Source organism: Pseudophryne corroboree, chromosome 7, assembly GCF_028390025.1.
Source record: "Pseudophryne corroboree isolate aPseCor3 chromosome 7, aPseCor3.hap2, whole genome shotgun sequence".
Taxonomy (NCBI): Eukaryota; Metazoa; Chordata; class Amphibia; order Anura; family Myobatrachidae; genus Pseudophryne; species Pseudophryne corroboree.
The window spans coordinates 70,784,961-70,804,159 of NC_086450.1; the positions used below are offsets into that span (position 1 = coordinate 70,784,961).

At 43.8% G+C, this 19,199-nt stretch overlaps 1 protein-coding gene and 1 pseudogene across 2 annotated transcripts in view; both read right to left on the reverse strand.

Annotated features, from left to right (window-relative positions):
- Positions 1–18,897, reverse strand: part of COL6A2 (collagen type VI alpha 2 chain) — a 49,678-nt gene extending 30,781 nt beyond the window's left edge. Inside the window, exons 1-3 of one of the 2 annotated variants that reach the window (XM_063933280.1) lie at positions 18,736–18,894; positions 16,159–16,253; positions 5,030–5,640 (exon numbers count right to left, since the gene is read on the reverse strand). In XM_063933280.1, the coding sequence (XP_063789350.1) occupies positions 5,030–5,640; positions 16,159–16,246 (699 nt within the window). In that variant the 5' untranslated portion in view covers positions 16,247–16,253; positions 18,736–18,894. Of the gene's footprint in view, positions 1–5,029; positions 5,641–16,158; positions 16,254–18,735 lie in introns of both variants that reach the window. The other variant, XM_063933281.1, reaches the window with a different exon arrangement.
- Positions 1,842–1,960, reverse strand: LOC134947293 (5S ribosomal RNA; annotated as a pseudogene).
- Positions 18,898–19,199: the final 302 nt, after the last annotated feature.

The window sequence follows — 19,199 nt, forward strand, 5'->3', positions numbered from 1 at the left end:
AGTTTTGCTATTAAGGCCTGCTAAAACTGAGAAAGGGGGTGCTGGGATGTATAGTTCCATAGAAGCCGGAGGGCCGCAGGTTGAAGACCCATGACTTTTTACACTCTACGTCAGATGATTAAAAATATTAACCATCCTCATGGTAAAGACCATGAAAGCGTTATGACCATACTATGATGATGTCACGATTCAGCTTGGCGGCGGGATGTAATGAACTCCGAGATCGCTGGAGGTGCGGAATGCCGCCCGATCTCAGATGTTTTTTTTAAAGGGGGCAATCACTTACAAGCCATGGTTTTGCTTTGTAATTGTTTGCCCCTTTAAAAAAAAAATCTGAGTTTGGCCGGCCGTGGCTCTTTCTTTTCCTTTGTAAGCCAAATCCTGATATTTCCTTAACAGACTGACAGAGGCTTCTAGTATTTACAAACAGGAACTATCAGCTGCTCCTGATCAGGCACTTAATTACGTAAATCGGCTTTTGCCAGAGCAAAGAGTCTGTGTTTTCAGTTCAGTAGCTCATCTGTGTTCCTGTGTACTGACCCGATTCTGTTCTATGACCATGCTCAGCTGTCTGATGCCTGAACATGGCTTTCATCTAGAATGTGTTTATTTGGCCGTCATTCCGAGTTGACTGCTCGCTAGCTACTTTTAGCAGCCGTGCAAACGCATAGTTGCCGCCCACGGGGGAGTGTATTTTCGCTTTGCAGGAGTGCGAACGCCTGCGCAGCCGAGCGGCTATAAACACAATTTGTGCAGAACAAGACCAGCCCTGCAGTTACTTATTCTGATTCTGATTGCTGCGAGGAAAGTCCCGGTATTGACGTCAGATACCCGCCCAGCAAACGCCTGGCCACGACTGCATTTTTCCAAACACTCCCAGAAAACGGTCAGTTGACACCCAGAAACTCCCACTTCCTGTCAATCTCCTTTCGTTCGCCAGTGTGATTGCAAGCGTCGCTAGAACCTGTGCAAAACCACAAAGCTCTTTGTACTTGTACGACGCACCTGCGCATTGCGGTGCACACGCATGCGCAGATTAGCCCTGTTCTACCATAATCGCTGCGCTGCGAAGATCCGTCGCGAGCTATCAACGCGGAATGACCCCCTTTATTCCTGAATGATATACTCACTCTGAGTAGATAATAATATAGGGACAAAGCTTGGGGCGATCGGGCACAGGCCACAAAATATATTAATGTATATAAACCAAAAACGGACAATTAATTACCCTTAATGGCGGGAGCGAGAAAATATCTAGGATTTTCTCCTATGTATGCTGTCCTTGTTGGTGGTGCGCCCAGAGCCAGAGAGTACATAGACTGAAATGAGAGAGAAAGAAGGCTCTTGTGTGGGCGCACTCTGTACAGGAAAAAGTTCCTATAGAATATATCAAGAAATATTTAAAACATAACTTTTATTGATATCAATGTAAACATAATTTACCCATCTAAATGATCCATGAAAAAATAGGGAATTGGAAAAAATATTAAAATGTTCTGGTCTCTTGTTGCAAAGAGTGATTGGAAAGGTTGTAGACACGGAATTGTCATACCACCCTTTCCCCTGACCAGTACAGATTTCTGTATTAATCGGACCGAGGAGTGGTCAAAGCATTGTTGTAAAAATATCCAACTATGATCACTGATATTAAGTGGATATGTTACTAATCAATGGTCACCAGACTTTAGCACCTGAAACGTTTGACAAGTGTCACAATTGTGAGTAGAAAAAACATTGAACTGCACTGGGCATTAACTGACTAAATAAAGAATTGTAGAATAGAAGTAGTGATTATACTGCTGTTGGCGTGTTCTACTCACACAGAGAGGAAACAAATTCCTACTCTACAACACCAGGTGTTCACAGGCAGTCTCCTTTCCTGGTACTGACCTGGCCCAACGCTGTTTAGCTTCCAAGATCGGACGAGATCGGGCGATAGCAGCGTGGTATGGTAGTAGAGGATAGTATGATCAGTACGCCAATGTGAGTGCACCTATATAAGAAATGCTTAGATGGAAAATGATAGAAAGAATAAAAGAGGAAGGAAAATAAAGGGTAGCAAAATAGGTGGATCTGCTGTCCACGTTAGGCACGGTTCAACAGTACCCACATCCGTGGTTCTGTGTTCCGTGGATGAGAGTCCACGAGACAGGTGAAGGAGTGAGTTGATCTTGATTATTCGGGTTGTAACCCAGATTTGGGGATAATTTTAGGACACAGAGTCCCACTGTGGTGTTGTAGAGTAGGAATTTGTTTCCTCTCTGTGTGAGTAGAACACGCCAACAGCAGTATCACCACTATTTCTATTCTACAATTCTTTATTTAGTCAGTTAATGCCCAGTGCAGTTCAATGTTTTTTCTACTCACAATTGTGACACTTGTCAAACGTTTCAGGTGCTAAAGTCTGGTGACCATTGATTAGTAACATATCCACATAATATCAGTGATCATAGTTGGATATTTTTACAACAATGCTTTGACCACTCCTCGGTCCGATTAATACAGAAATCTGTACTGGTCAGGGGAAAGGGTGGTATGACAATTCTGTGTCTACAACCTTTCCAATCACTCTTTGCAACAAGAGACCAGAACATTTGAATATTTTTTCCAATTCCCTATTTTTTCATGGATCATTTAGATGGGTAAATTATGTTTACATTGATATCAATAAAAGTTATGTTTTAAATATTTCTTGATATATTCTATAGGAACTTTTTCCTGTACAGAGTGCGCCCACACAAGAGCCTTCTTTCTCTCCCATTTCAGTCTAGATAATAATATAGTTAGTTCTGTAGTTAGTTTAAAGGGATAGTATGGTATTTATTTTTGCTGCACTGTCATCCATTTACCTAACTTTCTGTGTTTTTAGACGTTTGTGATTAACATACAGTACAACAGATCCTGCTTGAATGCTAGATTTTGTTTTTACATTTTATACTGCTTCAGCTGTGACTGTTGATGTTAAGGGGTCATCGTGTCACACTGGGTTCTGTGCTGTCCTATGTCTGTTTACAGTATTACAGGGAGTCAGCAGCTGCGATGCATCAGTCTAGCAGGATATTATTCCTGTAATCTACAGTATGTGATGTGGGAGGAATCTGCGTCGGCAAAATAAATGATGTGTGTAATCTAATGATGTGCATCTAAAGCTGGGTACACACTATCAGTGTGTGCGACGATACGATAAATACTCTGATCTGACGGAGTGATTATGGGATTAGTGTGTACATGCACCCACACAGCTATTTCTTGCGCAAAGTGATCTTTCTTCAGATCTCCGTAACAGGATCAGGAGGTTGGGAATGCATGTGCACAGCACAGTAAGTATGCGGCAGTGCATCCCGCCCCCTCAGCGCACGATGGCATGATGTCACACAGAGGGGGTGGGGCCACCGGCACTGCCCAGAGTGTCTTCCGGATGCTGCTGGAGGCTGTACAGGCTGCGCAGCTGGAGCTTGCAAAGGAGACTCTGGGCAGCACTGCAGCAGTGTTTCGTCAGTCTGACTTCATCAAGGGGCGACACCTTGATGAAGTTAGACAGTGACGAAACGCGTTGGGACTCCTGTATGACCCTCCATACTAAGATATGCTATATTGTTATATACAATATATTTTTTTACTCAATTCTTTTTATCCTTTCTATGTTTCTAAAAAATGTTCTAAAAACTTTTTTTATATTATTTACCAGTCCTTTTAGTATATAGGTTCACAGATATTAATCCACCCCATACCTTTTATGATATATGTGTCTGTGTGTTGAAGTTATGTTTTTTTTTAAAAAACTTATGTCTCTTGAAAATAAATTTATTGTCAAAAAAAATTGTATACAAAAAATGTTACTCCGTCCCTATTTTCAATTATATTAAGTCTTCTAAATATACTTTTTAACACCGTTGGTCGCCAGAACCCCTATTCTCCCACACTCTATCTTAATTTGAAACAGCATCTTACCAATGCTGAAACTTTAGGGGATGGATGACGCCCTATAGTATATAAGGGAGTGTTTTATTGTCAAAGTTAGACTTTTATTTGGGTTTCTCACCCTCACAAGTGGAGCTATACTTTTATTACACATACATGTAATGTTGTATGTAATACATGTTCTGGCTGCCTTACCCGGGGATCAGCAGCTGCCGTAACACGGGACACACTGCTCAGAGTGTCTATCTTCTATAAGCCCGCCCGCAGATTCCTGTGAAACTAGCCAATGGGAGTCTAGGGGCTGGCTTATATAGGACAGACAAGCTGAGCGCTGTGTCCTGTGCTATGGCAGGCCAGCGAAACACAGCGCCGCTGCTGATCCCCGGGTAAGTCAGCCAGCACATATATTACATGCAACATTGCATGTATGTTTATATGTGCTGGCCGGCTCCCCCCTGCAATATGTGGTCGTTGCTCTATCCCAGGGGCAGCAGCTGCCACATGGTCATTAATAGCATCTTTATTGAACCCTAACAACCACTAAAACAATTATTAGTCTTATTGCATTATTAGTTTGCACAGATCCCTAATCTAAATACATAATTATAAATAATATACGTCATTTTTCTGACACCAGAAAGCAATAAAAAAAAAAAGGAAGAGAACCCATTTAAGATTTACCCCTTAGCTAAGTGTAGAGCATGTGTAACCGCGTTCTGGTACTGCTTGCTAAGTAACTTTTATATAGCCCTTTACTTATGGAACATAGGGGGAGACTTATCATAGCTTGGCGAGAGATAAAGTACCAACCAATCAGTTACTAAATATCATTTTGCAGGCTGGGTTTAAAAAAATGACAGTTAGGAGGTGATTGGTTGTTACTTTATCTCTTTTTAAGCATTGCTAAATCTCCCCCATAGTACTGATGACTTCAGCAGGCCTAGGAGGTCCAGTTTTAAATAACACACATTTTTTTTTAAATAGATACCTTTAGATTTACATTTAAATATTCCAAGTGATCTGTTCCCTATTTGTGAATCTAGAACTGACTGTTAAGTCTGTAGTTTAAAGTTCTGACTCAAACTCCATTGCTTTATCATCTACTTACCATAACTTGAATAATTTTATCAATGGTCTCCTGATTGAGCTCAGTCTGGTCTTTTGGATTGGTTACGGAGTATGAATTTCTGAACAGCTCGTACGGTGTGTTGGCAATCTCCCGTAGGCCGGACTCATAAACGTCACGACTTGCAGCCACTGAGAAGAACTTGATACCAGCACCTTGTGCCCTCTCCACCTGGTTCTTCACCCCTCCGCAAGGATTTCCTGTCACATGACCATCTGTGATCACCACCGCAAAGTTCACGGCGTTTGTCTGTCCTTGAGTCTGAGCTAGAATCTGTGCGGTCATGTTAGAGATGGCGCAATCCGTAAAGGTGCCCCGTCCGATATATTGGACTTTGCGCAGGTTGGCGATGTATTCGTTTTTGTCTTCTGTGATTTTGCTGTAGACCTGGACCTCATCAGAGTAGTGCAAACCTCCATATTTCCAGTTCAGAGACACCTGGTCTAGGTATGCAACGTTCTCCAACTTCCCCAGGAAGGCTGGAATGAAACGCTTCATTTGGTCCAGAAGGGTCTGGATCGGAGCAGTCTGCAGAATTATACTTTCAGATGTGTCAATGAGGAAGTACACGTTGATCGGACAATTGGTCTTATCTACAGGAAAGGGTCACAGAAAAGAACAGCTCGTAAGTCCATTCGGCAAAATAAAATGAACTGTGATAGCTCATCCACTGTTAATATTAAATAGAAACATTTGTGAAATCCTCAGATAACTACAGCGGTTCCGGGGCTGGTGCCCACTAGCTAATGCCATCATTAAATGGCATTGACTATAGAAGTCTACGGGCTTCTTTTCGCATAATCCCTGGATCCCCTTGGATCCCTGTCCATTACGTGCTGCTTGCGCATGCATGCTCATTTTAAGTCCTGGGTCATAAATCCGGATATCAATGCATTGCTGGGACAGCTCTATATCAGAACAGCTGCACCAGCAAGAAGATATTCCAGCAAATCGACAATCTAAAATGCTGTATATAGGGGGAGATGATCACGATTTATGATATCTCTCTCCATGGAACACTTATGTTTGGGAAGCACTGCATGCCATGTTTTCTGAGCCTAAATGGCCTAATTCAGTTGTGGTTGGAGTGGCTATAGTTGCTGCCTCCATGGAAGCAGCAGCTATAGCACTTGTATGTTAATATAGCAGGAGGCGTCTGATAAGTAGATGTCTCCTGCATGCATAAGTGACCCGAGCTGTGTCCTGGGGTGTAGCATAATACCGGCGACACAGGCTATTCTCCCTCCGTGGGTGCCCATAACTGTGCCCACTAGGGGCTTCCTAGCACTCGCCTCGCTGTCGGCATACTGGTGGCCGTGATGCCGCCGGTATATCATACTGAATCCGTATTATTAGTCTGAGTAGCATACAGACCTGAGTTTCTGAGTGTCATCCAGGCACCCCATGGTTACATAAGAGAGAATAAAGGCGTACGTCCACCAGATAAATGTCACAAAACTCAAAGTTTAATATAACAGTAATAAATGAAGCATAATATAACATAATGGAGAAGAGTGGAGTTTTGTTTTAAACAATTAAAGATATAACTGATTACTTGGCGATAATGGGCTTTATTCAGGTTGGATCACAGTAAGCGATCCAACCACAAATTGTGAGAAAAAAGATGCCGGCGCATGGCCCGCCTTTTTGTGCGGGAGGGTGCCGAAAATTTAATCGCCTCTGTCTGTCAATCAGGCAGAGGCGGTCTTGGGGCGGGCAACGCTCCATTTCTAGGGAGGAGACGGAGCGTTGCAAGGGCGGTGCTGCACGAACAGGAGGTGGAGGTGACTGAAAGGGGTCCCATGTTTACACATGGGACCCCTTTCCCCGAATGCTGAGACCCCCCCGTGACTCCTGTCACAGAGGGTCCCTTCAGCCAATCAGGGAGCGCCACGTCGTGGCACTCTCCTGATTGGCTATGCGCGTCTGAGCTGTCAGACAGCGCATTGCACAGCCGCTCCATTATCTCCAATGGTGGGAACTTTGCGGTCAGCGGTGAGGTTACCCGCGGTCAGCGTGGCACTCCCTGATTGGCTGAAGGGACCCTCTGTGATAGGAGTCACAGGGGTCTCAGCATTCGGGGAAAGGGGTCCCACTGCGTTGTCCGGGTATGCGGTTTGTTTTTTTGCCAAGTACGTGGATTACAAGCTCAGAAGAGGACCGATCTACACTGGATTTTGGTGAGTATAATTTTATTTTCATGTACACCGTGGATTCTACTTGGAGAAGTGGACCGAACCTCGTGTCAACATAGGTAAGTATGTGTGTGTCGCCATGTATGTAATAAAGTTTTACTTTCACAGTGTGCGTGTCCTGTTTTTATTTGGGTATTTTTTTTGTGTTTCTCCAAGTACCAGCTTGCGGGGGAGGCTTGCTGGGGCTTGTAGTTCTGCTGTAAAAAACAATATTCTTTTATTTGTCACTTGGCTATCAGCCCCCCATCCGCAGCCCTTGGATGGTGGGGACAGCCTCGGGCTTCACCACTGGCCCTTGGGTGGCTGAGGAGGGGATCCCTTGATTTAAGGGTCCCCACTCCTCCAGGGTACCCCGGCCAGGGGTGACTAGTTGGGGATTTAATGCCACGGCCACAGGGACCGATATAAAAGTGTCCCCCGGCTGTGTCATTATCTCTCCAGCTAGTGGAGCCTGGTGCTGGTGTTAAAAATATGGGGTAACCCTACGTCTTTTGTCCCCCGTATTTTTTGTACCAGGATCGGATGCAGAGCCCGGTGCTGGTTCTAAAAATACTGGGGATCCCCTGCCAATTTCCCCCACGTATTTTTACAACCAGGACCGGCTCAAAGAGCCCGAGGCTGGTTATGCTTAGGAGGGGTACCCCACGCAATTTTATTTTAGGGTTTTTTAACCATTTTTGTGCCGTCCGAAATGTCGAATCCAGGACGCACTGGATTGGTCCGTTTTTCGACAGCGGGACTGTCGAATCCATTTTTAATTGAATATGTCGAATTCCGGCACCCGCCGGCCGGGATTCGACGGTTGAATTGTGTCGAATTTAAAAACGGGCGAAAAAAAGCCGCAATTCATCCGGAATTGCATATACCCCTAAGGCTCTTACAGTAGATTAGTGGGACACACACAACTGATGCATTCAATATCCTTTCCTATTAATTTCTTAATGATGCTCCCAACACATTGGACCATGGCCCTCATTCCGTGTTGTTCGCTCGTTGCCGAATTTCGCTATATTGCGATTAGTCGCTTACTGCGCATGCGCAATGTTCGCAGAGCGCATGCGCTTAGTTATTTTACTCAAAAGTTAGGTATTTTACTCACGGCATTACAAGGATTTTTCTTCGTTCTGGTGATCGGAGTGTGATTGACAGGAAGTGGGTGTTTCTGGGCGGAGACTGGCCGTTTTATGGGTGTGTGTGAAAAAACGCTGCCTTTTCTGGGAAAAACGCGGGAGTGGCTGGAGAAACGGGGGAGTGCCTGGGCGAACGCTGGGTGTGTTTGTGACGTCAAACCAGGAACGAAACTGACTGAACTGATCGCAGTGGCAGAGTAAGTGTCAAGCTACTCAGAAACTGCTAAGAAATTTCTATTCGCAATTTTGCGAATCTTTCGTTCGCAATTCTGCTGTGCTAAGATACACTCCCAGAGGGCGGCGGCTTAGCGTGTGCAATGCTGTTAAAAGCAGCTAGCGAGCGAACAACTCGGAATGAGGGCCCATATTCAAACTCAGATGTACACACATTGGGGGAGATTCAAATGTTTGAAAAGTCGGTTGAGTGTCTGTTTTTTCCTGTCTATTAGATAGGAGAAAACAGACTCCCAACTGACTTTTCAAACATTTGAATCTCCCCCAGTATGTGTCTTTTTCCGGGCGGAAGTTGTATTTCCCTTTTGGTACACAAGTGTGTCTTTTCTTTAGTCATACAGTACACCAGGCATGCAACTAAGTACGGCTAGGGAAACGGGGCTGGTACAGGCATGCAGTTTTGGGCACTGGATGTGCAGATGCAGCCAAAGTACATTAAGGACACTGTGTAGGAGCGTAGCTGTCAAAAAGCTGTAAACATAGCTGGCTGGAGGGGTCTGACATTTATGGAACAGTGGGGGAGATGTGCTAAGCAGTGAAAAGTGTAGAGAAGTCGCCCATGGCAGCCAATCAGCACTGAAATAACATTTATAATTTGCATACTATAAAATAATACAGAGCAGTTGATTGGTTGCCATGAGCAGCTTCTCCACTGGCTCACTTCTCTCTTTTCACTGCTTAGTGTTTTAAAAATCATTTTACACATCGCAAATGTTGGTATACACATCGTATGGAATACATAACCAGTATACTTAATAATTCCTCCAAATTCTTTGACAAGGTTTAAGGCCCCCTGCCTCGCTTCACAAAACGCTCCCTCTCCATATTAGTTAGTATGAGCTACCTCATCCTTTAGATTGGTACAGTATAATCCGCCCTTCAGGATCTCTCTTTCTTTCTCTCTTCTCTTATATCTTTGGGGGTCAATCCAAGTTGATCGTAGCTGTGCTAAATTTAGCACAGCTACGATCACGTTCCCAGACATGCGGATGTACCACCACACAAGTACAAAAGCATCGCACAGCGGCGATGCTTTTGTACTTGTTGAGTAACTCCCGGCCAGCGCAGCTCCTGAGGCTGGCCGGGAGTTGCTTGTCGCTGCCCCTGGTCACAGCGGCTGCGTGTGATGTCACGCAGCCGCTGCGGTCCACCCCCGCGCGGTCTGGCCACGCCTGCGTTGGCCAGACCGCGCCCCCAAAATGGCAGCCAAATGCCGCCATGCCCCCCTCCCGCCCAGCGATCGCCTCTGCCTGTCAATCAGGCAGAGGCGATCGCTAAGGAACGACGGCCTTAGGCCGTCCAGCATGTGCCGGCGCACTGCGGCACCGGTGCATGCGCAGTTCCAACCGGAACGCTGCGCTACGATAAACTGCATTGAGCGATCGGGTCGGAATGACCCCCTTTGTCTCCATCTGACACTTCTCTTCCTTCTCTTTTCGGTCTGCCACACCGTCCCCTCCCCAAGCTCCTTCTTTCTCCCTTTCCCCTCTCTTAACCATAAAACTGGTCACTATACTGTATTCTAATGTGATTACTATGTACTGACTGTGTTCCTTTCCTGCTTATTACATTTCTTGTATGTGTCTATGGACCTCATTCAGGTTGAATCGCTATTGAGACAGAAAGTGCAATTGTCTCAATCCTGATTCTGCTAAAAAAACGCATGTGAAGAGCCGCCCAAAAAGGAAAAAGACGCCCACGATGCATTCGCAAATGTGCGATTGCAGTCGCATAATTGCGGTGCATAGGCAGAAACTGAGTACCAACGACAGTTGCGGATGACTCAGGGCTATTCAGAATAATGAGAATGCAGTTGCACCGGAGCCATGTTTTTAGTGGCAATCTATTGCAACTGATGTCAGATGCACGCCCCAAAACTGGCCATGACGCATCTGCGTTTTCTCAACCACTCCCCACAAACGCTGTGTAATCTCACACAAACGGACACTTCCTGGCAATCGCAGATTGTGGCTCTGACGCATGCGCTGTGTGTATGCAGCGCATGCGCAGTCGTCCGATAATGGACCGATTTGCGAATTTGCTAAATTGCAACTGAAGCTGAATTAGGCCCTATGTTTTTATTCATTGTCTCCCTTCAATAAACTTTATCTAAAAGAAAAATCACTCACACAAATGAAGAATGTTGACCCCTGACTGCATCAGTGTGCCTGCTCTCTAGGGAATCTGGGAGCTCTGCCAATAATGTGTGAGGCTAATGCCTGGGTCTAGGAGACAGGAGCTGAGGGGCTTGGGAGGTGAATCTGAGAACTGAATACAGGTACAATCATTTACTGGAATGCCCCAGATACTTGCAATTGCCTGTACTCTACTCATACTTGCCTACTCTCCCGGAATGGCCGGGAGGCTCCCGAAAATCGGGTGACCCTCCCGGCCCCACGGAAGATCAGACAAGTCTCCCGGTTTTTCAGTTTCCCCCTGCCCGGCCGCCCACTTTGAGAGTAAAGTGGGCGGTCCGGACAGTAGATGACGCGATTCTTGTTGAATAGTGTCATCATAGTCACGCCCCCTGCTGTAAAATGCCGGTTATAGCGGCATTACAGAACGGGGGCGTGGTTTAAATGGTGTACTGCTGTAACCCCGCCCTCGTTCAGCCTCTGCCCCTCCTCCACCACACCCCATTCCGCCTCCTCCCCGCCCCCTCCTCTCGTCATTGTCCAGCCCAGCCCCTCCACTGAGCCGTCCTGGCAGTTCTCTCCCGGAGAGAGCTGCCAGAAAGTAGGTAAGTATGACACTACTGCGTCATATCGTCATTGCTATTCACTTGCTGGTCATACAATACGCAATCAGATAAAATGCCAGGCACTACAGTATGTCTGACAGCCTGACACGCAGCAGATATCATGGGCATACACTGCATTAGCTAACAACAACGGGCATTGCCAGTCACCGACTGGATGGTGCCAATATTTCATTTGCACGGGTGTTCGCAAGGTGATTGACAGGAAGAGGCCGTTTGTGCGTTGTAACTGACTGTGAGTGTCTGGAAAAACGCAGGCATTCCCAAGTGTTTTCAGGGAGGGTGTCTGACGTCAGCTCCAGTCCAGATCAGCCTGTTCTGATTACACTGTCGTAGTACTACAGTACGTAAAGTGTACTCTCTATTGCAGGCGTGATGGGACATTGGTTCAGTAGATAACTACATAAACTGTCATCTCTACAGCAGGTGTGATGAGACATTGGTAGAAAACTACGTAATGTGTCCTCTCTATAACAGGCATGATGGAACATTGGTAAAGTAGATAACTACGTAATATGTTCTTTTTACAGCAGGCATGATGGGTCATTGGTACAGCAGATAACTACGTAAAGTGTGTTCTCCTTAGTAGGTGTGATGGGACATTGGTGCAGTAGATAACTACGTAATGTGTCCTCTCTACAGCAGACCAATGGCATGATGGGATATTGGTACAGTAGATAACTACGTAACGTGTCCTCTCTATAGCAGACCAATGCTATAATGGGACATTGGTACAGTAGATAATTACGCAAAATGTCCTCTCCTCGGCAGGCATGATGGGACATTGGTGCAGTAGATAACTACAATATGTACAGTGTCCTCTCTAGAGCATGCATGATGGGACATTGGTACAGTAGATGACTATGTAATGTGTGTTCTCTACAGAAACCGTGATTGGATATTGCTACAATTCATAATTATGTAATGTGTGTTATCTACAGCAGGCGTGATGGGACATTGGTACAGTAGATAACTACATAATGTGTGTTCTCCTCATCAGGCATGATGGGACATTGGTACAGTAGATAACTACGTAATGTGTGTTCTCCTCAGCAGGTGTGATGGGACATTTGTACTATAGATAAGTACGTAATGTGTGTTCTCCTTAGCAGCAGGCATGATTGGACATTGGTACAGTAGATAACTACGTAATGTGTGTTCTCCTTAGCAGCAGGCATGATGGGACATTGGTACAGTAGATAACTACATAAATTGTCCTCTCTACAGCAGGCATGATGGTTCATTGGTACAGTAGATAACTACATAATGTGTATTCTCCTCAGCAGGCATGATGGGACATTGGTACAGTAGATAACTACATAAAGTGTCCTCTCTACAACAGGGCAATGGTATGATGGGACATGGGTACAGTAGATAACTGCGTAATGTGTCCTCTCTACAACAGGACAATGGTATGATGAGACATGGGTACAGTAGATAACTGCGTAATATGTCCTCTTTACAGTAGGCATGATGGGACAATGGTAAATTAGAAAACTATATAATATGTCCTCTTTACAGCAGGTATGATGAGACATTGGTACAGTAGATAACTACGTAATGTGTGTTCTCCTCAGCAGGCATGATGGGACATTGGTACAGTAGATAACTACATAATGGGGGTCATTCCGAGTTGTTCGCTCGCAAGCTGCTTTTAGCAGCTTTGCACACGCTAAGCCGCCGCCTACTGGGAGTGAATCTTAGCATATTAAAATTGCGAACGAAAGATTAGCAGAATTGCGAATAGACACTTCTTAGCAGTTTCTGAGTAGCTCCAGACTTACTCGGCATCTGCGATCAGTTCAGTGCTTGTCGTTCCTGGTTTGACGTCACAAACACACCCAGCGTTCGCCCAGACACTCCCCCGATTCTCCAGCCACTCCCGCGTTTTTCCCGGAAACGGTAGCGTTTTTTCGCACACTCCCATAAAACGGCCTGTTTCCGCCCAGAAACACCCACTTCCTGTCAATCACATTACGATCACCAGAACGAAGAAACAACCTCGTAATGCCGTGAGTAAAATTCCTAACTGCATAGCAAATTTACTTGGCGCAGTCACACTGCGGACATTGCGCATGCGCATTAGCGACTATTCGCTCCGTTGCGACAAAAAAATAACGAGCGAACAACTCGAAATGACCCCCAATGTGTCCTCTCTACAACAGTACAATGGTATGATGGGACATGGGTACAGTAGATAACTGCGTAATATGTCCTCATTACAGTAGGCATGATGGGACATTGGTAAATTAGAAAACGACAGTATGTAATATGTCCTCTTTACAGCAGGCATGATGAGATATTGGTACAGTAGATAACTACGTAATGTGTCCTCTCTACAACAGGCCAATGGTATGGTGGGACATGGGTACAGTAGTTAACTGCGTAATATGTCCTCTTTACAGTAGGCATAATGGGACATTGGCAAAGTAGAAAACTAGGTAATATGTCCTCTTTACAGCAGGTATGATGAGACATTGGTACAGTAGATAACTTGTAATATGTCCTCTCTACAACAGGCCAATGGCATGATGGGACATTGGTACAGTAGATAACTAAGCAAAATGTCCTCTTTACAGCAAGCCAATGGCATGATGGGACATGAGAACAGTAGATAACTACTTAATGTCTCCTCTCTACAGCAGGCGTGATGGGACATTGGTATAGTAGATAACTACGTAATGTGTCCTCTATACAGCAAGCATGATGGCACATTGGTGCAGTAGATAACGTAATGTGTCTTTTCTACAGCAGACATGATGGGTCATTGGTACAGCAGATAACTACGTAATGTGTGTTTTCCTCAGCAGGTATGATGGGACATTGGTGCACTGGTGCAGTAGACAACTACAATATGGCCCTCATTCCGAGTTGATCGGTCGCAAGGCGAATTTAGCAGAGTTACACACGCTTAGTCTACGCCTACTGGGAGTGTATCTTAGCATCTTAAAAGTGCGAACGAAGTTTACGCAATATTGCGAACAAAAAAAACTTAGCAGTTTTAGAGTAGCTCCAGACTTACTCTGCCTGTGCGATCAGTTCAGTGCTTGTCGTTCCTGGTTTGACGTCACAAACACTCCCAGCGTTCGCCCAGACACTCCCCCGTTTCTCCGGCCACTCCTGCGTTTTTTCCGGAAACGGTAGCGTTTTCAGCCACACGCCCATAAAACGCCGTGTTTCCGCCCAGTAACACCCATTTCCTGTCAATCACACTACGTTCGCCGGTGCGAACAAAAAGCCGTGAGTAAAAATCCTTTCTTCATAGCAGAATTACTTAGCGCAGTCGCAGTGCGAACATTGCGCATGCGCTCTAAGCTGATTTTCACTGCGATGCGAAAAAAAAGAACGAGCGAACGACTCGGAATGAGGGCCTATGTGTGCTCTTCTCAGCAGGCATGATGGGACATTGGTACAGTAGATAACTACATACGTGTCCTCTCTACAGCAGACCAATGCCATGATGGGACATTGGTACAGTAGATAATTATGCAAAATGTCCTCTTTACAGCAAGTCAATGGCTTGATGGGACACTTGCACAGTAGATAACTATTTAATGTGTCCTCTCTACAGCCAAGGTGATTGAACATTGGTACAGTAGATAACTATGTAATGTGTCTTTTCTATACCAGGCATGGTGGGACATTGGTACAGCAGATAACTACGTAATGTGTGTTCTGCTCAGCAGATGTGATGGGACATTGGTACGGTACATAACTACATAAATTGTCCTCTCTACAGCAGACCAATGGCATGATGGTTCACTGGTACAGTAGATAACTACATAACATGTACTCTCTACACCAGACCAATGGCATGATGGGACATTGGTACAGTAGATAACAATGTAATGTATCCTTTCTACAGCAGACCAATGGCATGATGGACATTGGTACAGTAGATAACTATGTAAAGTGTCCTCTCTAAGGCAGGCATGATGGGACATTGGTGCAGTAGATAACTATGTAAAGTGTCCTCTCTAAGGCAGGCATGATGGGACATTGGTGCAGTAGATATCTAAGTAATGTGTTTTCTCTACAGTAGGCCAATAGCATGATGGGACATTGGAACAGTAGATAACTACAGTACGTAAAGTGTCCTCTCTACAGCAGGTATGATGGGACATTGGTACAGTAGATGACTATGTAATGTGTGTTCTCTACAGCATCCGTGATGGGACATTGCTACAGTTCATAATTATGTAATGTGTGTTATATACAGCAGGCGTGATGGGACACTGCTACAGTTCATAATTATGTAATGTGTGTTATCTACAGCAGGTGTGATGGGACATTGGTACAGCAGATAACTACATAATGTGTGTTCTCCTCAGCAAATGTGATGGGACATTGGTGCAGTAAATAACTACATAATGTGTGTTCTCCTCAGCAAATGTGATGGGACATTGGTGCAGTAAATAACTACATAATGTGTGTTCTCCTCAGCAAATGTGATGGGACATTGGTGCAGTAAATAACTACTGTACGTAATGTGTCCTCTCTACAGCAGGCCAATAGCATGGTGGGAGTTTGGTACAGTAGATAACTACAGTACATTAAGTGTCCTCTCTACAGCAGATGTGATAGGACACTGGTGCAATAGATAACTACATAATGTGTGTTCCCCTCAGCAGGTGTGATGGGACATTGGTACAGCAGATAACTATGCAATGGCACTATGAGACTTGTAGTCCTACAACACCCATCAATATAAAGGCTGCTTATCTCAGCTCTACTGTAATACTTATTTTGTTCCGTTCACTTCATAAAATGTGTGTATATACATGGACGGGTTACCTGCACATGACTTGGGGTCTCCATTCTGTGCTGAGAGTGATCCAAAGACCATGCAGAGCAGCAAACACAGCATCTGTAGCTGGGCCATGACCACTCTGTGGAGAAACACAGGACATTGCACCACCAATAAACCATATCACAACCAATATATCATGACAATACATAAGCTAAGACACTCTTACAAACAAAACACATATTCTTCCCATTAAACAAAGTGGGAGATTTAATGCAACACAATGTGCCGCTGCGATGTTGGGCTGTGCACGTCATAGAAGAATATGCAACATTTCATCTTACCATTCTGGAGGCACTTAGAGGCCAGTGCTTACAATGCAGTCTAGATACAGGTATAAATAGTCTTTAGTGTTAGATTAGAATAATTTCTAGCAAGTGACATTTATACTGCACATAAAGTTACACATTATACAAGATGCAAAACTAGCAATGGAATATCAACCCACTAATGTCATATGTTTCTATTATTAGGATTTCCTCTACATTTTAGACTTCGATCTCTAGTAGAGACACTGACTGCTGGTCTGCATCAACATAAATGGAAGTCCTGTGGGGCAAATCAAATGTACTAATCTTGGAGAGTGATAAGTAGAGTGTAGAGAGAGAGAGAGACTGACAACCAATCAGCTCCTTTATGTCATTGTTCAAACACAACATGTATTATGACAGTTAGGAGCTGATTGGCTGGTACTTTACCTCTCTCCACTTTATCACTCACCAAAGGCTTAGTACATCTCCCCCCCGTATGTACTCAAGTGCAGCATGAGTACATACAATAAAATGCAACATGTATATGGCTATCATTCTTAATATCATTTATACTGCATACAAGAAATATAATTATTGTATTACTGTAAACAGAAGATGAAGCAGGAGACACATTTATCTGCAGGAACAAAAAGTAACATGAAAAATTAAATAATATCTTTAATTTGCTAACAAATGGCCTTACAAGTATACTAAAATATTACATTAGGGGGGAGATTTACTAATGCTTCTAAAAATAAAGAGTGTGGTTGTTGCCCATAGCAACCAATCACATTCTAGCTATCATTTTTCTATTGCACCCTTGAAAATGATAGGATCTGATTGTTTACTGTGGGCAACACCTACACTTTTCATTTTTAGAAGCTTTAGTAAATGTACCCCAAGATGTGATCACCATAATGTTGTGATTATTACTTATACCACATAAGGGCGCCCACTACTATAATAAGCAGGAAGTATAACCAACAGTAGTACCGCCCCTTCTGATTGCTTGTTTGCCAATAGAATTATATGACTTGCTGTGATTGGTGGCTCTTTATGTTACTCAGGAAGAAGGCGGAGCTGCTTAAATAAAGGCTGGAAAGATGTCATAATGGGAAATATCTACATTGACTATAATATGGAATAGCTGGAATATACTAAATCAACAAAAATGGTTATTTCAACAGTTCAAAGTAAATAAACGACATAAACTTATAATATAGCCACAAAATGGGAAGGCATGTACTAAGCCTCCAGGAGAGGTAAAGTACCATCCAATCAGCACTTAACTGGCATGGTACAGGCTGTGTTTGAAAAATGACAGTTAGGAGCTGATTTGTTGGTAGTTTATAGCTCTCCACTTTATCACTGTCAAGGGTTAGTACATCTAAGGCATGATAAAGGTGTACATTGGCAATGACAGTGTTCTGTGTGCAGGCAACATTGTAAGCATAGGGCCTAACATACTGTAAGTTGGCAGCATGGCATACTGGTGGGGGCACCAGTCTAATTATTTCATATGTAGGCATAGTTGTGTCAGCTTATAGGTTCCTCTGTAACAGACAAACACATACCAGTAATCCTTGCCTATCTACTGTACATATCGTGTCTGCATAAAATGATGAAGAGAGTGTTGCTCTTTATTTATAATTATATTATTTATTTCATTATTATTATTATTATTATTATTATTATTATTAGGCTTATATTCTTATTCAGTAAACTGTAAACTGCTCCATCTGCCTGCTGTATATCAGAATTAGGCGAGTTGAGTGGCTTGGCAAGCTGATGTGGAACCATAAATCCCAGCATGCTCCGTCAGTGTAAAGCTCTGTAGACATGCTGTGACCTGTAGTTTTACAACGGCTGGCAATCTACATACGTTCCCTAGGTTGATTTACTACACAATAGAGTACTGTTGAATAAAGGTGTAGCCCAGAGTATTATACTATGACAGAGATGTAATATACAGACATTTGTTAGAGACCACAATTGCAGCTTTGAATGTGAATATATAGATTAGGGAACGCCAAAAAGAAAAGTTGGTGACATAAAAGTGATGCACACTTAAACACAAACACAACAGAACATACTATTATATATATATATATATATATATATATAAGCATCAGTAATTTCTACTATGGTTATACTTATTATTTGCATACAATATCTATAACAGAGCCAAAACAGTAACAGTGAGCACAGTGTTAGTGATAATGTAATTTGTGTGCTCTGGCTTCTAGTCTTTTTTCTGTGGACACAAAAAAAATCACATTTTGTATAAATCATACACAAAATCCACAAACTTACCTTATAGATGGTAACACAGCTAAAGGTAATTTATATTGTCAGCTGCTGGTTAGCCCTGTGCATCCTCCAAGGGGAGAGAGAGGATTCTTCTCAGGATGGGACCTTCTTCCACCAACACAAAACTATGCTCCCTACACCCAAAACCTCTCTCTGCAAACTTTTTTTTTTTCAAGTTGGGTCTGCCCCCTCCAGGCTTTGCCTGTTATATGTGGGCGCAGTACTCTCTCTGAGCACTGGGTGGCATTGTGGATCCACTATAAGGAGGAACTAACAAAAGGGACTCATCTGCTCAGAGAATGTCACTGATCTCATACAGTTTTTTTCTACAGATTATATTTTGTTCAGCAAAATCATTTATTAATTTCCTGGAAATTCTAATTATTTACTGGAAGCAGAGGGAGGCAACCTCTGGGTTTCCAGCTCTTGGGGAACTACAAGTCACAACGTGCATTGCTACTAAAAAG